The following is a 24,281-nucleotide window of genomic DNA, read 5'->3' as shown; positions in this document are numbered from 1 at the left end:
ATCATCTCCTACCCATTGGACAACTGGTACGGATGCCAAGAACGGAGAGTGACCACAACACACCTGTGAAACCAAGAACTAGGGCAGGAACTATCAAGAAGCAACACCGTATACCGTCTCCTCCTACAACAGAAGAGAGTGAGCCGACGTCTGACTCATCCTCTGAAGTAGAGTATGTAAGGGAGCGCAGACCCTACAGTACCTACCTGGAAGGGATCCTGAAGAAAAGGACTGTGCGAGAGCCAGCTGTCGTCATCCCTGATGAAGAACCAGTCAGAGCTCCTGACACATACGAGGATGAACAGAGCGGAGAGGAGCCATCTCCTGAGTCAGAGTCTACTGAGTCAGAGTCTCCTGAGTCAGAGTCTCTGAAACGCTGAACATTATATGTGATGTTGGGGAATTGTGCATGTTAGATAGGCATGCCTAATCAATTGCTCCACATTGGACTGGGTGTTGAGGCTAGCTGGCTAAGCTAGGTAAACAGTAGCAGGCCCCGGATAGCTAACCCGGAAACCCACTACATTCGAGAACAGGATAAGCGGTCTGTGCTACCAGGGCCTGTACAGACTTCGAGAACAGGATAAGCGGTCTGTGCTACCAGGGCCTGTACAGATTTCGGGAACCAGATAGCAGTCTGTGCTACCAAGGCCTGTACAGACTTCCTCTGGCAGCGTGGGAGGCCCACCAGGACTTCACATTGCATCGTACTCAATCTCCACTTTCTCCTTTCCCCCCACCTGAACACTGACTCCGGACCGTGAGTACTTTGGCTCATTAGAGCTGAAGATTAAATGGGATTGTGAGTTTCCCATCAATCAGGCCTGCAACAGGGTTTTTTGTTTGTTTGTTTTTGTTTATTAGATGCCGGCTTAGGTGTATTAGTATATTGTATTATTGTACAGGATATTTCATTTGTAATTAGCTGTATCATTAATGCCATTTTGGATATAGGTTTTCATTTATATTTCCTTTTTTGATATTGAGCACATGGTGCCTTTGAGTTTGAACCAGAGTACAGAGTAACAGCTCTGTTATTTTGTTTTCCTTTTTTGATATTGAGCACATGGTGCCTTTGAGTTTGAACCAGAGTACAGAGTAACAGCTCTGTTATTTTGTTTTCCTTTTTTGATATTGAGCACACGGTGCCTTTGAGAGACAATACTCTATTTATTAACTAACTAACATTTGCTTTATTCGGTAATGTGTATATATATACACACGGTGTATGTAATATATAACACTATGTTCAATACAGATTATTTTTATATTTAAAGTTAAGTGTCTGGCTTGATCATTTCTATTTCAAAGGTATTGATGTTATATCCCAAACAGATATTCGTATATTTGTATTATTAGATTAGTAAGAGCTAGATGTTACGAACCTAGGGCCCTGCCCTCTAAGTCAACTGGGGTAAAAGGGGCTACATATATATATATATATATATTATATATATTTTTTTTTCTTATTTTGGAGATGGATGTCATACTGTGACACTGAAATGAAAAAATATTTCATCAACTAAGATATTTAGTCAACAAAAATATTTCATCAACTAAAATATACAGTACGTCACACCCCGCGCCTCTCCCTGCCGTCTGCAAGTGGCTAATCTTGAGTTTCCGAACCCCCAGTAAGCTAACCATGGATAAATCTAAAAAAAGGAAAATCTGAGGAAAATAGAGGGTTTAATTCAGCGTGGACAGATTAATTTGCTTTCACGACTAACGATGCTGTATTCCGATGATGTATTCCGAACCGCAACAATGGCCTGAAGAAATTCTCCGGAGATTAGGACCAGATCCTTTGTTCCTTGATCCCAGGAAAAGAGGACCCAGACGACGAGGAAAGAGAGCTGGAGTCCGTAACAGGCTGAGAACCAGGCGGCACAGGACACCACTACCCAGTATATTGCTAGCCAATGTACAATCAATTGACAATAAACTGGATGACATCCGAGCAAGGATTCAATATCAAAGAGACGTTAGGGACTGCAACGTTCTCTGCTTCACTGAAACGTGGCTCACGCCGGAGGTCCCAGACCACGCAATTCAACCGGCCGATCACTTCTTTATCCATCGCAAGGATCGGACATCAGAGTCCGGTAAACAACGTGGAGGAGGTATTGCCTTCATGTTTAACAAAAATTGGAGCGATCCAACTAACGTGAAGGAATTATCCAACCACTGCTCCCCAGAACTGGAATATATAACCATCAAGTGTCGTCCTTTCTTCCTCCCGAGGGAGTTAACGGCGATCATCCTGATCGGAGTGTATATTCCACCGCAAGCCAGCAACAACGCCGCGCTCTCCAGACTCCACGACGAGGTAAATAGAATACAAGTGGCGAACGTTAACGCCGCCATTTTGGTGCTGGGCGATTTCAACAGCGCCAATCTGAGAAAGGTATTACCTGACTTCTATCAGCATGTGACTTGTAACACCAGAGGCGGTAACATCCTAGATCACTGTTACACGCAATTTAAAGGTGGCTACAAGGCTCATTCTGATAGTGGCTTTGGTAAATCAGATCACGCGTCAATCTTTCTTTCACCAAAGTACAAACAGAGAATTAAAAGTACTCCTGTAGTCTCGCGAGAGGTGCAGAAATGGGATTTGACGTCAGAGGAGACGCTCCGGTCTGTGTTTCACTGCACAGACTGGAATGTGTTCCGCGACACAGATAACATTAATGTCTACACGGAGACAGTGCTGGACTATGTTTGTACTAGGGTGGAAGAAACAATCCCCACTACCACAATGAGAGTTTACCCAAATCAAAAACCCTGGGTAGACAAATCCGTCCGTGAAGCTCTGAGAGAGCGCACCAAAGCATACAACGACGGCCTAGTGGCAGGCAACATGAATGACCACAAGGTGGCGCGATACAACGTAAGGAGGACAGTGTCAGAGGCCAAACGGCGCTACAGGGATAAAATTGAACTCCAGTTTGAACAAGCTGACTCTAGAGCTATGTGGCAGGGGCTCAAAACGATGACAGACTACAAAGGCGCCTCCCTCAAACTGAACAGTGACATCTCCTTAGCAAATGACCTCAATACCTTCTATGCGAGGTTTGATGCTGGTAATAACAACACCAGCTCACAAGCCACGGCAATGGGGGGGGGGGGGGTCGGCTGCTGATGGAGGCGCAGTGTTCAGGGTAACAGAGCATGAGGTGAGGCGGACCTTTAAAAAAGTGAATATCAGGAAGGCAGCAGGTCCGGACGGCATCCCCGGCCGCGTCCTAAAAGTCTGTGCCGACCAACTGGCCCCAGTATTCACTGACATATTTAACCTGTCCTTAGAACAGGCTGTCATCCCCACCTGCCTGAAGAAGTCCACTATTATCCCTGTACCCAAAAAATCCAAGCCTGCTTGCCTCAACGACTACCGCCCTGTAGCTCTCACCTCCATAGCCATGAAGTGCTTTGAGAAGCTAGTAAAGGGCTACATCTGCTCCTCCCTCCCCATCAACATGGACCCCCTGCAATTTGCATACCGCCCCAACTGGTCCACGGAGGACGCCATAGCCCATGTGCTGCACACAGCAGCATCACACCTGGACAAGAGGCAGGGGAACTATGTGAGAATGCTATTCATCGACTACAGCTCGGCATTCAATACCATAGTCCCCTCCATACTCATAGCCAAGCTCAGGGACCTGGGCTTGGGCTATGACCTCTGCCAGTGGGTCTTGGACTTCCTGACTGGCAGACCCCAGGTGGTGAGAGCAGGCAACTGCACCTCCTCATCCATCACCCTCAACATAGGGGCCCCCCAGGGCTGTGTTCTGAGTCCCCTCCTCTACTCCCTGTACACACACGACTGTGTGGCTCAGCGGAGTAGCAATACAATCATCAAATTTGCTGACGACACAGTGGTGGTGGGCCTGATCTCTGCCAACGACGAGAGGGCCTACCTGGAAGAGGTCAAGGTCCTGGCGGGATGGTGCCAGGAAAACAGCCTCTCCCTGAACGTCAGCAAAACAAAGGAGATGATTGTGGACTTCAGGAGGTCGGGGGTCAAGGACTACAGCCCCCTCAGCATCGACGGGGCACCGGTTGAGAGAGTCAACAGCTTTAAGTACCTCGGAGCCTACATATCCGAGGACTTGACATGGACCACACACATTGACAGTGTTGTGAAGAAGGCACGACAACGCATCTACTTCCTCAGGCGCCTAAGGAAGTTCCAAGTCAGTCAGAAGATCCTTAAGAACTTCTACTCATGTACAATAGAGAGCATCTTGACCGGCAACATCACCTCCTGGTTTGGGAATAGCACTGCACAAGACCGAAGCAGACTACAAAGAGTGACACGTTCAGCCGAACGCACAATTGGAGGGGGGCTCCCCACCCTCCAGAACATTTACAACAAGCGTTGCACGGGCAAGGCTAAGAGAATCATTAAAGACTCCAGTCACCCGAACAACTGCCTCTTTGAACTGCTGCGGTCAGGCAAGCGATACCGGAGTCTCAAGGCGAGCACAGAAAGACTCAGAAGAAGCTTCTATCCCCAGGCCATCAGGCTGCTAAACGAACAATGAATGAACACTACACAACAACAACCACCAAACGCACATAGCACACACATCCACACGCACACACTCACTTTAAACAAACACACTGTAGCACCCACTCCACACACTTTATAGCACACACCCACTTTAAACAAACACACTGTAGCACCCACTCCCCACACTTTATATTTATTGATGAAGGATTGCACTACAACTCGTACACCTTACTGTAAATTGTACCTAAAATTGTACCTCATCCCATTTCTGCTTTGCACTAGATAGTACTGTACATTAGTACACTGCATAGTATTGTATATTATATGGTAACTCAGAACATTGTACATATGTCTATACCGAACACTGTGACCTCATTTTTCTTCTTCTAAATTACATGCTATATTATGTTATTTGATACTATCTTGTCTAGCACAGTCTCTGGAGCGTAACAGTAAGAAGCATTTTGTATGAAAGTATTCTGTACTTCTGTATGACAACTATTAAAGAACTTGAGAACTTGAACTTGATATGTGGTGCGAAATTTGCGAACAACGAAAAATGTACTTTTTATTTTATAGATTTTCCACAAATAAGGGAAGGACTCTAATAGAGCTGCATAGTTCAGGGTTTTATTTCAAAGTAGGTCTACAGATGCCAGTGTTTTTTCTCCTTTTCTGTGTTTTATATGAATGTAGGTCTACACATGGTAGTCTTTTTTCAAAGTGGACTACGTTTTATTTTATAAATGCTCCACAAATAAGGGAAGGACTAAAATATACCTGAATAGTTCAGGGTTTTATTTCAAAGTCGGTCTACAGACACCAGTGTTTTGTCTCCTCTTCTGTGTTTTATTTAAAAATAGGTCTACACAGCCAGTATTTTTTCTCCTCTTCATAAGAGTTTGAGGTTTTCCTTTGTTATAACAGGTAAAAACAGCAATAAAAAGTCAACATTTTTCTTTTTGTTGCTTTATAATCCCATTAATGCAACAAACTGTGTGCTATAAGTATAAAGTATAATACATCGCAAATTACTTTGGGTATGCAATTGTCAGGTGTTTTATGCTAAATGTGGGGTATGCTTGGGGATATATAAAACGTTATACACTGTTATCGTCATTTTAAGGGTAAATAGGTTGTAAGGCTCCCTGAGCATTTTATTTTGTGGGACGGGAGAAAAGTGGCTCTTTTGATAGTAAAGGTTGCTGACCCCTGTCTTAGGGCAACCATCTTGGAACCGACTGAGACAGAATCAACGACAAGTTCACTCTGATTCCCCAACGCGTGGGGAATATGTTTTAAGTGGCTCAAACGATCACAGCTGCTATGCCGGCATTGAGGAATGTCACCATTCTGAAACGTGAACGCGCGTCCCCGTCCAGGTCATTTGCATACAAACCACGCCTCCGAAGCTCCTTATAAGGCAGCCAATAGGGCAGTGTGCAAATGAAATCGCAAAAAGTCAATAGTTAGACACACCTGTCCAGCTCATTAGAATGCAACTGATGATGCAGCCGTGTGAAAATGGTGGCCGATATGCGGAAGCGCTTTGCGACCGATCAAAAGGAGATTCGATTAATGTATTGTCATCATATATAATACAGCTCGTGGTGCACCTGCCGCAGCACATGCGCACACACACACACGTGCGCGCAGTACTGTATAGCCTACATGCGTAATGAATGAACGCAGTATAGGCTTATATTATTCTAATGACTAGTACAGTCCACCATGCAGTCCGCTCATGCTACGCCCAACTCTGGCGGCCTTAATATGTGTACTGTACTTACTGTAAGTATATGGCAGAGCATATATATAGTATCTACTAAATCCTAATGAAACAAGTAATTCGAATAATATACGCCTACTGTTCATTCATTAGACACGTAGGCTATACTGTGTGCGTGTGTGTGGCGCACACAACAAGACTTATGGAATATTAATGCAGTCTATTTCCACGCGATTAGCTTTAGTTCTTATTTATTTATTTCTCCACTGTCATTTGCAGTGTTGGTGTAGTAGGCTACATAGTGTATTTCAATATCTGTTTTATTGATTAATGATATATTTGAAGAATGCAGGTTATAGCTATATCAAACAGATGTCTGTCCCATTGTACCAATCAATTATGGGATATATTGCATGTTGGCTATAACCTGCATTCTTTCAAATGTATAATGAATCAATAAAACAGATATGTAACAAATAAGAAATACGAATTCCACAGAAGGCATTAAATAATTATTATTTTCAATCATTTCACAATAATTGCATAACTGTGTTTGATTATCTGAGTAATTAAAGTAATTATACATTTGTCCAAAATAGCTGGTTCAGATATGGTTAATCCAGCTGCCCTGTGATCAGATGAATCCATATTATTTATTTTTCCAACATCAAATGCGTAATTTTTTTCCATACAAATATTGTTATATTTATTGAAATTATGATTAATTATTACATGGCGTTTTCACATTCGCCGAAATGCTTGCTTGTGATTGGTCAATAGCGCGCGTCAGAGGTCAGTTATCAGACAATAATGACCGCTGTGGGACAATAATGACCGCTGTGCGCAGCTGTTCGCAATCAAGCCCACTGACATCAGTGCAACCAGACACTGCCGGTGTTCTGCTGCCGGGGAAGCTGCCGGCGATGACAGGGGGCGGAGCGACGAGCGGAGCCAGAACCAGTGTTGCGAGTCGATGTAAAATGAATTAGGTATATTGTTAGTAAGTTAGCCATGTAATAAGCGGGATAATGTATAGCTATTATACTCGATCATTGTCGCAAAATAATTGACCTTCACTGACGTTTAAAACACCTCGCCGAGGCGGCTCGGTGTTTTAAACTCTGTGTCGGTCAATTATTTTGCGACAATGACCTCGTAGCTATACATTATCCCTTACTTAATTAATTCCAAGGAGGCCTGTAGGGTTGACATGAAGGAATCACTATGATTCCTCCCAAATAAAGCCATTAACAACACGGAGCACACAGTCTGTCAAGTTAAGTGTGCTCCTCAGCACTCGTAAATCCTGCTCTCAGCCACGGCCGAATCCAATCTTAGGGACGTTTGGGGAATCTCTCTACCGGCCCTAATATGTCTCAAATCAGCCTGAGAGCAAATTTCTTGTCGTAAATCCGTTGGAGAATGAGACCCATGGTTCTTAACTCATTGAGCGCCACGCCCCTTCCGGGAAATTATGGCTAGATGGCCACCGCTTTAATCAATGGGACGGGGATATTTGCGAGTGCTTAAAATATATCTTAAATTATGGCTATGGGTCTAATACACACGTCGCTTATCAATGAGTTGCTTGCAGTCAACATGTACAAAGCGGATTGTTTTTTCATCTGTACATTTCCGTTTTATACCATTTTGAATACGAGTATAGTTTTGGTGATTTCTAGTAATTCCAGAGAAAGACGCGATAATAGCCCTTTAGTGGAATACACAAAACACGTTGTAATTTTTCGGCTGATTCATGAATCGTTTTCAAATAAACGCTAGATTATCGATAGTATGTGTCCTCATGCACGATACAGAAGCGGGCTGAAAAATCGCTTATCCATGCATTGGTCGGCGCCAAGTAGTGCATGTGAGCGGATCGGAGCGTGAGCGGCGCGGGGAGCGGAGCGGGCGGTTTTGACGTGAGCGAGGAGTGGGTTTTAAAATGGGTCGGCGCGACGTCCGGAGCGAGAGTTCTCCTCCGCTCCAATCCACTCCAGGCCGCTCACAGTGGTTTAACACTGATGTAATATACATGTAGTACAATGCCAAAGCAACAGATGGCAATGTACAAACATGAAGGCCATTTTCAACCAATGAGAAGGGTGAACCTGTGATATCCTGTTCAGGCTTTGTCACTCACATCCTGTTAGAAAAAGTTTTGACGCCATTGTTGTTGTTGTTAGCTTACATGCTAACGTTAATGGCAGCGACCATAGCATTGTGGCTAGGCTAGCTATCATCGCTTAATAGAGCTAGTGAATGGATAAACAACGTTATTTAACATTGCAGAATGGGTACAATTACAATGCGGCTCAATACAAACAATTGTTAAGGGGCCCAGGGGGTGTAGACTGTTGTAGTTTGAGCTAATTTACACCATGCTCTACCAAAAAAAAATAATAATCTGCCGAGCGATGTGGCGCGGGGAGCGCTCGATTCAAGGTGAGCGAGCGGAGAGCGACTTGGGGGCGGGGTCAACATGAGCGATTAGCGGAGCGGACCAAGCTTTAAAGAGCGAAGAGCGGATTTCTCGCCCGCGCCGATCCGCTCACGTGGCCAACGGCACGCACACACGCTCCGATGGTGGTGAAAGGAACATCTGATTAACCCAAGATTCGTAACATAAATTCCTTACCTCACATCTGATGTCCTGCAAAAAGATTAATCCAATTCCTGATCGCCATTCCAAATATTGATCGCATTTATTGATCCAACGTTATATATCCAAAAAACATAATCCACGCTGCTCCCAGTCTCCCCAGTCAATGTGGTATAACGATACTGCATGCCCGAGTAGGAAAACCTGGACCAGACTTTTTTTTTATGCACATCCCCAGCCAATCCAATTCAATGATGTGCAATACCATCCGGGAGACGATAGGCGGCAGTATTTGCCCTTTTGCAAGCTCAGACCCATTCCCAACGATAACATCAGGTTGGATGGATGAAAATGAATGGATATTGCTAATAAAATAAATAACGATTAAAACCCGACTATACTCGTGATTGGCGCTCAAGCATCGGCGAGTTAACCTGATTATACTCGTGACTGGCGTCCAATGAGTTAAGGGGGGCATCTTACCCCGGTTTACCCTATATGGAAGAACAGAAAAACCTGGCCATTTGAAATAGCCTCTCGCTTTGAAGTGGCCTCTGTGGGCTTTTTTGTTTTTATTTTTTTTTATTGTCTTTTTTTCCCCCTCCTCTTTTTCCGATATTTATTTATTTATTTTTTCCTCCCATCCCACTGTTAGTCGTTATGCCAATACCCAACTCCCTTCCTGGTTGTTGCGCACCCCCCCTACTGTTGGTCCGGGAGGCCGGAGACTATCACATGCTATCCTCCGACACATGCGCAGCCAGCCGGCAGCCAGCCTTGCAGCTCAGATTCTCACTGGGAGAGTGTAACGTGTGGAAGGTCACACTACCTCCCTCCAGATCCTTCCTTCGCTGAGCAGGCGCCCCGACCGAACTGTAGGAGTATTTTTCTGTTTACAACGCCCAGGACCCACCCATCAGCTTTCCCACCCTCTAATACTGCCAATTGTATTAGTACGGACGACCAGCCAAACTGAAAACAATGTGGAGAGCTGGGATCGAACACGCGAACCCAGCGTCTCCAGCATTGGTGGTGAGTGCCTTGCCCACTGCACCACCTGGCCGCCGGTTCTGTGGGATTTGTTTTTAAATTTGTAACCTCACACATTTCAAAACTTCTACCAATATCTCCCTTTGATTTCCCCTTTTTTGCTATTTCTTTGCATAGATAGATCAAAGTTACAATGTACTCCACTGGGAAAGGAAAGGAGCCAATTGTGTCTCCTCCATGCGCCAGGCAGGCATGATTAAAGGGAAGGTGGTGTGAGTCGTTCCTTTTGGAAAATAGATGATGAAATGCCGTGGCACAGGTGGTGATTTAAAGCAGCCACACCTGTTGTGGGTTGAGTTAATTGGGTCCAGAAACAGGTGTGGCTGCGCACCTGTTGTGCATCAGATCAATCGACGAGCACAGGTTAAATCCACCATCCCCACACACACATACATCAAGGAAACTATAAAAGAAGGAATTGTCATCGCCTCAGAATACCAGCGTTCTATGCTTTGCTTAGTGCCAGACTTTGCTGCCAGTTCTATTGAAGCCTGTATTAGAATAAAAGAATATACCAGCTATCTGAGGAAATATACATCAATCAATATATCAAGCATTAGCTAGTTAATAATGCAACAAATTGCAGATGATTTTGACATCCAAGGTAATAATGTTATAAACGAGAAGATGGCTGATCACGTTCAACTCAATGTCGGCTGAACTGAAAGTTTCCACACTTGGCACCAATGTGCGTTTGCACGCTACAGATGACCCTTCTTTCTTTTTAGCTTCCTTGACACACATAGAAGAGAGCCTTCGTCCTTCATGTTCCATCTGCTCTGGCTTGTAACATCTTGCCACTCCTCAATAAACTGGTCTGCACCGTCACAGTCCATGTCCCCGTGTCGGAGAACTCGACTTTGCCCACATGAATGATGATATCTGTATCCAGTGTTGGGAAAGTTCACTTTCTACATGAACTAGTTCAGTTCACAGTTCACAATTTTTTAAATGAACTAGTTCAGTTCATAGTTCATAATTAAAAATGTTGAACTAAAGTTCATGCTTTCAAAAATGAACTAATTTATAGTTTATAGTTATTTTTTCAATACGTTGCTGCGAGCTATTATTTGTAAAAATTATTGAACCACAGACAGCAATCGGAAAACTGGCATTTCCATAACGCTTTGCTGCCGCCCATTCAGTCCACACTAGTAGCAGCTGCAGCTTTCATCTCTACAGTATATTTTCAAAAACATGAGGAAAAACTTTGCTTGAATTGTCTTTATTATGAAAACAAAAACAGGACTTTTGCTTATTCTAAATGTGCCGTTTAAGGTTTGCTGTCGACGTCGTCGATGTACGGACTTGCTTCTTCAAATCGGGTAGACAAAGTTTACAGACAAACGTTAGATTTTTTCCGTCTGAGTCAGTACTGACTTTAACGTTATTTAAATGCTCATACGCCGACGTCGTAGAGGTAGAGTCTGACTCTGAGCGAGTGCTGCTGCATCTCTCGGCTTCGTCCATGATACTAATGCCAATTCCGCGGTTCCACTGTTTGTTGTGAGGAGTCTGATGACGTAGCCAGGGGGTGACAGGCGCGTTGCCAGATTGGGTGGTTTTCCGCATTATTTTGAAGCCTGTTTATGGTGTGTTTTAACTGGGTTTTCGGCTGAAAGGCATATGAAATCTGGCACACCTTTGAAGGCCGTTATAATAGAGTGCTGAGAATGAACGCACTTTTGAACGCCGTTATACAGCGCTGAGACTGAACGCGTTCTCAATTACGTTCATTTAGCGGAAATACAGTATGTTCAGTTCACGTTCGCCCAAAATACGAACGTGTTCATGAACGATCGTTCATTGAACGCGTTCAGGTACATCACTGTCTGTATCTCAACACTGCATTCTACAGGACTCTGGAATTGTGAAGACATCCTTGGTGGCCTGTATACGGTAACAAACACACTCTCCAGAATGCTTTGACTCCAATGTTCCCTTTAGACTAGAGCGACTGAATGAATAAACCCACCTATATCCGCTGTGTTCACCCACTCCTCTATGACGGCTCCTTGGGCAAAGGCTAGAGAAGAGAAGGAGAGAAAAAAACAGCGTCAGAGAAACAGAAGGAATTCCACAGCACTTTGATATGCTGCCGAGGAGAAGCCGGAATTGAACCGGTGAACCTTCTGATTTCCAGACGACTGCTCTACCTCATGAACCACTGTCGCTTATCAAAGTAGACGATTGCGTAGCTCTATTGTCCTAGTCACTAGAACCTAGTGTGTGTGGGGGGAGGAAGAGGTGAGGGTAACACAAGCATTGGTTCTGAAAGCTAACATACTTTAAACATCACTATGAACTAGCAGAGCTACATAAACATCACTGTAAACAATAAAACTAGATGGCATACAGTATTTGAAGAAAACTAGAATGCTAGTTATGTAAACAAAAACACAGCTAAACTGTCTCTCAGCACAGCATCAAATAGTGTATCCACATCTTGATTGATTGATTGAAAACTGTAACAGATTGCGGGATGCAGAGCCCTATTCCCCATACCTGGTTCAACTAAGTCAATCAAAAGTTCCATTATCCAGATTAAATTAACCCGATGTTTGAATCCAGGCTTTCCCTGTTCCTCGAATGCTGATTCAGTCTCGTTAATTCGAACCAGACTTGATACTCCGGATAATTGCGAGCGGCCGCCTCACCTGAAAAGACAGCAGGTGTCGATCGCAGAAATCCTGATATTTAAAAAAAAAAAAATCCACTTTTTCTTCTCCTGTTTTTCTGTGTTTTTCCCCCATCCCAATTTAGTCGTTATGACAATTCCCCCTCCCCTTTCTGGTCGTTGCTCGCATGTGCCCCCCACCGGTCGGTCTAGGGAGCCCTGAAGTCTATCAGATGCTTCCTCCGAGACATAGGAGACAGCCAGCGGCATATTTTCACCTGCCAGCGCGGACTCTCATTGGTGAGGTGTAACGTGTGGGAGGTCACACTACCCTCACCCTCTCCCTCCCTCGCTGTGCAGGTGCCCTGACCGACCTGTAGGAGTCGCTGTTTACAACGACAAGAATACCACCCCACCGGCTTCCCTCCCGCTGTCTCTGCCAATTGAGCCAGTATGACGGCCGGCCAAGCCGGAGGCAACGCTGACAGCCAGATTTGATACCAGTGTCTCTCGCGTTGGTGACGAGCGATTAGTCCGCTGCGCCACCCAGCCGCCAGTAGAAATCCTGATTTTCTAACGGCATTGATTGATTGATTGATTGAAAACTTTATTAACAGATTGCAGAATGGGTACAATACAGTACGGCTCAATAGCCTCGCCGACAAGTTAATAATAATAATAATAATGACTTGGATTTATATAGCGCTCTTCATGACACCCAGAGCGCTTCACAGAGTCCATTATTCGTTCATACACAGTCATACCGGTGGTGGTAAGCTACAATTGCAGCCAGAGCTGCCCTGATGCAGACTCACGGAAGCGTGGCGAATAATCATCGCCTACGGCCCCTCCGACCACCACCAACATTAATTCACATGCATACACATTCATACGAGGCAAGTAGGTTAAGTGTCTTGCCCAAGGACACAACGGCGATGGGATGGACATGGGCTTGAGCGGGATTCGAACCACCAACCCTTCGATCATTGATTATTATTGATCGATTATTAAATGCATAATCTATAGGCAAATTTTAAGTCCCTCATTACCCCAATCAATCAGATTATATTTCTTTAAATGTGCCTGCTGGCAGTAGGCCTAATGGAATGAATAATGAGATCTTGCTAGCGAAAATAATTAGTTAAACTCTTTCAGAATAAGTAGACAAAAACAAGCCCAAAGAGTATCTAATTGATACGAATTAATAGATACTTATGAGGATATCTGTACTGTATGTGCTTAGGTATCATGTACTTATAAATACATGGTTCCCAAAGTTTTCAAGGCGCGACCCCCGAAATAACGTGTCAGAGAGGCTTGGAGACTATACAGTTTCACTATTAATCAGGTTTTAATCTGTTTCGGACATTGATTAACCTTTAACTGATTACTAATTAACTAATTAACTGAATTGATACCAGTGACACCAGTCATGTTAATCACCTTCTTGTTCATCATCAGATAACACTAACAGTGCTTGAACAGATAAATGCATTTTCTCATGCATTCATCAAAACGTCAAAGGCTTGCAATTGCTCATTCATTTTCTCAAGTCACATCCACGTCATCAAATCCGTCAAACAGCGCATCTCCTCAAACATTTTAATCCGAGTTACAATATCACAATAACGTGTGAGTGACACAATTCAACAATCCACATATTCAGATTCGTCGTAATTCATATCCACAATCCACGCATGAAGACGCTTCAATTTATGCTTGAATGAAACACAATCCAATCATTAAAAACATCCCTGCGGGATTCACATTTGCAATGCTCCGACGTTATAAAAAATAACCACAGTGTGTATATCGCACCTCGCGAGCGCCGTATATATGACGTGCATTATTTAGAACAAAGTAAATCCATAGGCTGAATATGATTTATCAGCATTTTAGGTATATTATTTTACATTTCAAAAGCCCCCTCTAGAAAAACGAAGCACAAAAGCATAATTATTTCAGGAAGGGAGCTGGCATTTCTTTGCGAGGGCGTGGCCATGGTTTATCCAGCTAACTGAACTTAACCCTGCCCTCGACCAGGTTCAAACTTTTTGATCTGTTGCCATAGTGATTTAGAAAATCGCACGTCGGGGAACCGAAAGGTCAAGTTTAAGTCAAGTTATCCTGAAAAATATCCGGCTAACTCAGTTAGCCAGGTACGAGGAATAGGGCCCAGAGAAAAACTTTTGTCTTGTTTACACAGGGTCCCCCATTTTCAATTCATCATGACATTTATGACATACAGATATATATCATGACATTTATGACACAAATCGATCTCTAAACAATGTTTGTATGTCTCCGCAATGGTATGATTCTGGCCTGGTAGGTTAAGCCACCGTTCGACACAGTTTCTATATCTATCCCACCGTGTCTGTGTAAAATCTTGTATACGTTCTTTCTGAACGATCGCAAGATGCATTATAACATTGTTTAGAAACCTTTTTGCGAACTTTAGAAGATATTTTTTGTCCATTTTCGTCATGTTCTGATGTAACCTTAATCTGTGGATGTCATTTGTTGTCGCCCGACGGCCGTATCCTCGCGACAATGAGAGCTGCTATTGGTTGAGTGCAAGATACGTGACCGAACTCGCACCAATTACGTCAAACTAAGTGACTACGTGACCAAGTATCCGTTCGCGAGGAAAGATCTAGTCCCGACTTTAAAATTATGGTTGCGCAAAACGGGCAGGATTGTAAATGGAGAACTTTTTATTCCTAAATCTACACCAATATATCTTTCACCCAGAGTGAAAATTGCGTAGTCCGCTGAGGTGGGAATGGGATGAAACAATTTGTATTTGGATCCCCATTAGCCAAAGCAGTGCTGTGACTATTATTCCTGGGGTCCATAACACGTAAAATACAGTTAGACTTTATACACTCACACACATGGCATACAGACAATTAAAACAACAATACATACTCCTAATCAAATTCATAATACAATACAACAATACATACTCCTAATCAATTCATAATACAATACAATACCTACTAATAATCAATTCATAATACAATACAGCATAATATACAATTTAGCTTTTTCATACATTATCTATGTTCATACTGTATCAACCAATTATACAATCTTCTAATAATATATCCATATCAGACACATACATTTGAATTGACATATATCCCTATATCAGGGTTTCCGTTAGAAAAAATTGTTGCCGGTCTCCGTGTCCTGCAAGATTTCAATCTACTGGACAAATGGGATCAATTCTGGTCAGAGTTTATTGAGCTTAAAAACAATTGATAGGCAGGCTATATAAAGAATGTCATCCTCAAGGCATGTAGATTTATAATATTTTAACTTAAAACTAGGCTACTTTTGCATATACAGTCATTATTCCAAATCAAATAAGTCCCGAGACTCCGTGCTGCTGCTGACTTTAAATCAAATAGGTGTCTCTGGGCAGTCGGCCCAACATTAAATACAGCAGTGTGTTATAATCACATTTTTATGAGCTAACGAATTCCGTTATATTGGACATTTGTATTAATTATATCAAGCGAATAACTGAGAAATTTGGCAGAGAGACGGCAACATTATCGTGAAATATAAACGTTGCGTGATGACTATTATATCTCCGCCTCCCAGTCCCAACGAAGAACATACCAATAGTATGCAACTGCAGAGCCGCAGAGCCAGCGGCGCTCTCAGGTCCGGTCTGGGGACCGCTCAGCAGCGCCACCCACCCAACAGCTGAATTGCCAATGGCTGAATTGGAGTATTGCACTGTGCGCGCACAACTGTCAGCTCTGCGGCTCTGCAGTTGCATGCTTCTCGCAAATCTAGCTCCCGCTGCCAAACCAAATGAATCTCGACATCGCTTCACCAATAGTCGTTATCAGAACACTACACAGGTATCATAATAGAACACACATCGTTGTCATTATTAGACCTGCTTGGTGAAGCAACAATGAAACAAATGTAACTATTTTAATACAATTCAAATTGTGCTTAGAGGGAATTATTTTCACCTGACATTATGACCGGAGAGATTTAAATATGTCGGACTTCAACAGATTTTGCCGGTCAAAAACCGGTAATTACCGGACAACGGAAACCCTGCCCTATATCCTTATCAGACACATACATTTGAATTTACGTACACACTATCTATTAGGGAATGTCAATTTCTTTGGTTGAAAATGTTGTTTTACCAAGATTCTGAAACAACATTTACTATTCTCCTGTGTAACATGTCTGGGAGTTCCATTCCTGCATACCACGGAACATAACAGTTTGCTTCATTGCATTCAACCTCACTTTTGGAAGTGTAAAACCTTGTGCAGACGCATTTCTGGTGGAATGGTTGTGTCTGTCAAGACGTATAGATAAATTGTTATATAAAATAATATTATATAATAATACCTAGTAGACGTGAGTCCACCTGGGGTCCCTTATTTACCATATTGTGCTGAATATAAGATGGGAAGAGGGGGCTCATCGTCTTATTTTCACGCTCTAGTCTAGACATTTAAATGTATTTTTCTCTGTATCTCCCTCTTCTTCTCACACACACACACTGCAGTGACAGGTGAAAAAAAAACATCCGCATACACAGCCACAGGCGCCTGGAGAGATGGAGAGACACAGCGACCAGCTCGAACAAAGTGGCTCAAAAGTCGGGCAAGTTAACAAACAACAAAGGAGGAGTTACGATGCCGATAAGATCATGGTCACCAAAGCGGTGACATCAAACAACTGTCGAGCAGCCAAGATATATGATGTAAAAGAGTGTAATGTTAGAAGATGGTGAGCCCAAAAAGGCTGCCTTCGAAATGCAAACAGAGAAAATGTGTTAACCAAAATATGTTAAAAACAACAGCCTACATTGAATAAAGCAATGTGTTTTATTATCATTATTTTCAAATATAATGTTTTTCTTTATAATTTTTTCTATATTTGGTCTAATCAGGGTCGTCTTATATTCAGACCAATACGGTACTTTGACAAATTGAAAAGACTTCCAGATGTCTCTTGAAGCTGTCAATGTAATATACCCATCTTTGATTCAGGTGCCCCCTCCCACCCTGCACACCATCTCATATATTAAGTCCATGGTCTTATTTATTAAAATTTTATTCTTTTAATGTACACACTTTAGCAGATCATTGAAAACTTAATTCCATAAGGATTTTCTATATGGTATTGTGTCTTAGAAACCTAATTCCATAAGGAGTTTCTATATGCTACTGTGACTTAGAAACGTAATTCAATAAAGATTTTGTTTGTAGTACTGTGTCTTAGAAACTTAATTCCATAAGGGTCTTCTATGGTACTGTGTCTTAGAAACTTAATTCCATAAGGGTCTTCTATGGTAGTGTCTTAGAAACTTAATTCCATAAGGGTCTTCTATGGTACCGTGTCTTAGAAACGTAATTCCATAAGGGTCTTCTATATGGTACAGTACTGTGTTAGAATAGGAAACAAGGCTAATACTATGGGTCTCAATTGTTTTGTGGGATAAAAGACCTAAGCTGAATATGGGTTGGTAAGGGGACTATATGTATGTTGTCCTTTCTGTAACTGCCTTTTCTCAATTGCTCAATAAATACATTTGCACCACAAAAAAAAGAAACCACGCTGTTATTTACACTCCTTTTCTCTGTGAATGGCAACTCATCTCCTCTCTAAGAGAACACAGGACATGAAATGACTTTGTTTTCCCCTTGGCCAGAGGAAGAAAACAGCTCCCTTGTCTTCTTAACATCGGTGAACGTGCTACTTTTTGTGAAGATAATGGTTCGGCTAATCATAATCAGGAAGCTAATGGCCTGTTCAACCAATCGGGCCAGCCGAGGTGAGATGGGCTGTCTGGGGAGCGCATTGGCATTCCCAGCAGCCGGCACTCTCCTCCTCCTCTTCTCCGACCGTGCCAGGCGTTCTCTGCAGCAGTAGGGCAGACTTGGTATTCCGCATGCCCACCCCGGCCCACCGTTCCACTCGTCCGTCTGTCTCTCCGTCTGTCCTTCCCGGCAGGCAGGCAGGCGGACGGACGGGACCCGGGAACCCGATGCTGTGGGAGAAAATGCAGTCCACTCCTGAACGAACGAGCGCTGATCCATCGCACCTCTCCAACATGTCATCTAAATGCTAAGTACTTCTACTGCATCTCTAAATCAAAACAAGGAAAAGAAGGGGGGTGGGGATAGGGTAAAAGCTTCAGTAGGGCCACAACAGGATCCTACAAATAAAAAATAAAAACCTTTGGCTCTTTTGATTACAGTGTTTTTCTTAAGGGGGGTGGGGGTGGAGGTAGTGGAGGTAGGGGAAGAAGCTCCTGAATGCTAAGAGCTTTTCCGAGAGGGATTCCAAGGCCCCTGTTATCTGTTCCAAAAGTACAAGGAGAAAAAGGACCGGAGATACTGATACAAACCGGCATCGTCTCCGTCTCCGTCTCCCTTGCATTGTCCTCTCTCTTTGATTTGCTTTCTCTGTCGAGTTTCCAGCCATCTCTCTTCTTTTTTTTCACTCCCGGGGAAGTTTTCCGAATGTACCGGCGGGTCTCCCGACGATAGAACTCCTGGTACTTTCTTGTTTTTCCTCCTCCCTCCGCAGCACCTCACTCCCAACTCCTAGCTATTGATTGTGGGGATTCTTGAAGTCGGGAGCAGAGTGCTGAGCCAGGCAGGAACAGTGGACACTATTAACTGCTCCCACTAATTAAAAGGGTAACAAGGTGAGGTGGGCCCCATGGGATAAGGAGTGGGGGAGGGAGTGAGGGAGGGAGGGAGAGAGAGAGAGAGAGAGAGAGAGAGAGAGAGAGAGAGAGAGAGAGAGAGAGAGAGAGAGAGAGCGGCTTCCCTGTCAAGCAAAACCACTGAGCAGTGCTCACTGTCCAACGTGTTTACAAGAAAACCCAAGGACAAAGCAGACATATTCATCTCCCCTGGCACAGGAGACAAGGGAGACCAAGAGAGAAAAAGAGAAAGAGAGAAGAAGAAAGACAATGGAAAAGCAATAATGAGTCTTTTTGCTAATTACGAATGTAATTTAAACCCACGGTCCTCTTCCTTGAGCTCTCAGGTGCTCTCGTCTATGAATGGTCCGAGTTTGAATGGTTGACTGTTTGAAAGAGCAGGAAGAGATAGTCGCCAAATATTAGGGGGTTCAGGGAAGTTATTTGTTCATCATCAATAATCAACATGGGATTAAAGCCTTTTTAAGCTGTAGAGTAAGCTTCATCCTACTACAATATCTCAGAAAAGCTGATCTTGGTATAAAGCAACATACATACAGTAAATACACCATAAGGAACTGCCACTCCAAGTAACCCCAACTCATAGCCATTAGTAGCCACTGGAGCTGCTGCTGTTAATATTATTAGGCAGAGCTACAGTACACTGGAGTGCCTGAATGCTTAAGGCTCAGGCTGTGAACTCTGTACAAACACAGCAGCATGAGACACTGGTCACAGAGGGCTATCTACAACATTAGTTATCAAGCAGCTGGGGCTGTTTGTTTGCTGCATTATTCTCAGTGGGATGGCCACCTGCAGCAAAACCTAGAGCCTTTTGTCCCTTGCTGTTTGGGAGAAAGAGAGACTTGTGCAGGAATAGCTTGGGGCATAACGCGTGTAGAGTGACAAATGCGTCCAAAGAGGGACAAAAATTATCACGGTTTTTGGTTGGTTTGTGTGCATCACTGGTCTGGGCACTGAGACATTCATTAAACATTAGCTTGCTTGCTGAGTAAAACACAAACGGCAGTTCAAAGCCGTATCAAAGTCAGAACTTCAAATGTCGGATGCAGGGCTACAGTGAGCTCAAAGTGACAGGGGGGAGAATGTTCACTCCGGGTCTCTCTTGATGGGAGCTGAGAGAGAAAGGGGTACATACGCCCGGCTGACGAAAGCCAGAAGAAAAAATAGCTAGATTAATAGATAGTGGCAGCATCAGTAGGAGGGGGGGGTTTGGGGGTAGGCACAGGGAAGCGTTGGTTTATTTATCCTTTAAAACAAGGGCCGTGTCGAAGGAGATGCTAAGATACTGTAATGAAATTAACTAGCTCCTTTTAAAGCGGAGCCAGAAGAACGTGGCACTCTGCTGCGAACGATAACGCAAACGAACAAGAGAGCAGGGAGGAGAGCAAATGGAGAAAGATTAAGTGAAGTTGTTTCAATCTCTTTTTTCATCCGCTCCTTTTTTAAATGTATCCGTTTTTTCTACACGTCTGTCTATCCGTTCCTTTTTTCCCTTCCCATTTTACCCAACCTCAGTCTCAATTCACCTCTTAACAAGGTAAGCTTGTTTTGGCTTTTATTCCATTGTAATATCCTACTCAATGTCACCCTGCGGCACTGCAGATTTACCCTACTCTTGGAATTCGGAAAAGTGCATACCAGATCCTCATAGGGGCGCTGTCTCGATAATGCAGTGTTCCCTGTTACAGACCGGTGTTTTTTTATTTTTGATCTTGAATGGGTTTTTCTGTTAGCCTAAAGCTGTGCGTGTAGCCGATGGCCTGGAATAGTCTTTGGGACGCTGAATTCAGTATGCAGTAAAGGAATATATCATCAGCCAATGGACATATGGATCTACCAGATGGCGATCGATAACTTGGAAATCCTTTTGGGGATCCAACCGGCCACAGGTAAGAGCTTTTTCACGTAAATCACAGCCCGATCGGGCCTTGGTTTGATAGCCGACCAGCCGATCAGCGAATAAGGCTACCGAGGCTAATGCCGTTACTGGTAATCAATAATCAGAAACGACGTCCCCCCCCCCCTTTTCATGCATTCATGGTGGACCATGATACCGACAATATGCATTTTGAGTTTTAGCTCTAGCTTGTGTATAACCGAAACGCCATTCGATTTAACGTTATTAGCTTAGCACCCTATATCTCGCGTTCCAGGGAATACCCCAGAACATTCTGCTATAACGTTCATATTCACGAGGCTATAAAATGGGAACGTATTGATGAAAAGATTATTTATTTAAGGCATCTTGAAGGGACGGTTTATAGTGTCAATTGACAATGAGAATGGACAGATAGCACTAATATAAAGTATAGATTTAGCTCTACAAACAGCCTCACGCACAATGAAAGTTTGTTTTGAAATGCTGGCCGTATAGAGTGGGATTAGACGGATCCCAATGGCCCCGAATGTGTTAACTGACAACACTGATGATTACACTGTTGGCATCAGACAAACAGAGTGAATTTTTCATTTTCACATGATGAATGAAAGGTCCAGAAAGACCCGGGAACGAACCTTGTGGTGTGTATTTGCTTGTCTGCCGTACATACGGGCCCTGAAACACCGTATTCATTTTGATTGATTAACCGCCTCAGTTTGCCAATGTGCATCACGAGGCACAACAACCCCACAGTACCCAGCGCTCTGATTGGTCGACTGGACGGTATCGATGCACCGACGTACTTCGCGGGTGTACAGGTTAGGAACATGTCTTGTCTGGACATGAATCTTTGAATCCCCGAACGATAAAATCTGGACAAGGGGCAGGAGAATGATAAAACAGCCCTTCCCTTCTTCAACCACTACCATCAAGGACGCTAAAGGCACTTAACCCACAACTACTGCAGTGGAGCTGCTCGACGGACAGAGGACTGCTTCTATCCTGGGCCACTCCCTGGCACCAGCGCGTGCGTGTATGAGTGTGGTGTTGCTGTGAAAACGTTCTCAAGTCAAACTTCTCTGGTTGAGACCAAGGTTGGGGGACAGAAAAGGGGAAAGAAAGAAAGAAAAAAAGCATAGCAACCCATGGAATTCAACCAGTGGACCAGCCTGGATATAAAAGCTCAGAGGAGGTACATCAGGATTTGTTTGCTTTGAGCAGAGGGGCCATTTGAAGTCTGCCTCTGGTCAGATGAGCTTCCAAGCGGTGGTTCATCAAAGGAACAAGCAGGCATGGTGAGGCACGGCGATGCAGGGTGAGGCACGGTGAAACATGGTTGGTGGAGTCACAGACACCGAAGCCATCTTGTAGTTCACGGGTTCAATGAATCGAAGCTTTACACAGACAGGTCTCAATGGAGGTCTTTACGATAAGCTAGTTCAGTAAAGAAAGAGTCTGAACCTCGCTGAAACACATTCTATTGTTTGTGCATGATATTGTCAGTGCGTGTTAGGAGTTTTCTTTTGGGGTGCATGTCATTTAAATAATTTAAATAAAATTCAAAGTATGAGTATTTCGGGACATGGTGTGCAGACTACGCAGCATGCCTAAGATCTGCATTGGCTTGGAATTTCAATTCAAAAGGTACACGCATTCCATTCTCCCTAATGACCACCATTCCTGAAGGGATGTGAATTAACAAGGTTCTACTGTATTAGAAATAAGAGAGGGAGGTGAGGGACGCATTCATGAAACAATATGACTCCTTCAGTCTGAGGAATTATTATTTTCTCAGGGTGAGACATAACCTACTTTTCTCTTCCTTCCTTGGGAGTGCATTTTGCCTCAATGAATGCTACCTGACACCATTATTGGGAGGGTTGGGAGAACTGCTAAAAACCATAAGAAGCAAATGCAATCCATTTGGATTACACCAATTCAGTGACATGATCTGAATCCTTTCAATTACTTTGCCTTCAAAATCCATAGAATATGAAGCTGAACTGACAATTCATCAACTTTATTTAATTCTAAATTGACTAATTTCAGTAATATTATCATCATAAGCACAATAATCCATCATTTGAAATTATGTAAAATATTTGTTTCCATAACCTATTATTTTTTTTATGTCTTATCTTTGAACATTATTTGTTAGAAATCCAACGTAAGTAGTGATACTTTAAAACTCAAATATCAGCGTTATAGAGTTGCATATTCATCCTATTCCTTGTTTTTTGCAGTGATGGATTACACCTCTGAAGCAAGAGGTATGTCTGTGGCAAGTTGTTTTGGGTGGAGTTACTGACACTGTCATCCCAAACCTGGTCTTGATCCGTCCTGCCTCAACCACTACTGGCCAATCTCCAACCTCGCCTTCCTCTCAAAAACCCTGGAACACCTCGTCACCACACAACCAAACCCACATGCACTTCCACTTGAACCCCTCTAGTCTGGTTTTCACCCGCTCCACAGCACAGAAACTACACAAATATCCAATGAGCTCCTCACCTCTGCTGACACCGGAGCCCTTAACATCCTCATCTTCCTTGACCTGAGTTCAGCCTTCCATACCGTGAGCCACAACATCCTGCTCACTAGACTTGAAGACCTTGGTGTTGAAGGTACTGTCATACAGTACCTCTCCAACTGATCCCACTTCATTTCACTTCACAACCAGTCCTCTGTCACATCCACTGTCACACAACGTGTTCCCCAAGGTTCTGTACGAAGCCTTTTCATCATCTACATCCTCCCTCTCGTCAGATTCTCTGCCATTTCAACCTGGACTACCACTGCTATGCTAATGACACTCAGATATGTACCTCAGGTATACCAAATCCACCTACAACCCACCCCTCTCTCACATCCTGCCTGTCTGCAATAAATGTCTGGATGCAACAAGATTTCCTCAAACTCAAAAGTCAAAGAAAACAAAAAGACAGATCTGAACTCCACCCTCAGCAGAATCAACAACCCCACACTCACCATTGATCCACAATTGCATCATATCACCATAAGGACCCACTGGATTGAGCATGAATCAATCTTTGATATCTCATCTCAAGTCTACTGCAGTGCAAACCTCACCATCGACCATGCTGAGATGGTTCCAGTCTTGCATAATCTAAAGTACTGACTATAACCAGTACTGGTCCAGA

General features: G+C 43.5%; 1 protein-coding gene across 1 annotated transcript in view; it reads right to left on the bottom strand.

Moving 5' to 3' along the window:
• Positions 1–24,281, bottom strand: part of tafa5l (TAFA chemokine like family member 5, like) — a 138,950-nt gene that overhangs the window by 16,253 nt on the left and 98,416 nt on the right. The window contains exon 4 of the mRNA XM_084332884.1: positions 11,876–11,926. Within this exon, the coding sequence (XP_084189010.1) occupies positions 11,903–11,926 (24 nt within the window). The 3' untranslated portion in view covers positions 11,876–11,902. The remainder of the gene's footprint in view (positions 1–11,875; positions 11,927–24,281) is intronic.

Source organism: Notolepis coatsorum, assembly GCF_963971535.1.
Source record: "Notolepis coatsorum genome assembly, chromosome: 17".
Taxonomy (NCBI): Eukaryota; Metazoa; Chordata; class Actinopteri; order Aulopiformes; family Paralepididae; genus Notolepis; species Notolepis coatsorum.
This window is presented reverse-complemented; position numbering and strand designations above follow the sequence as displayed.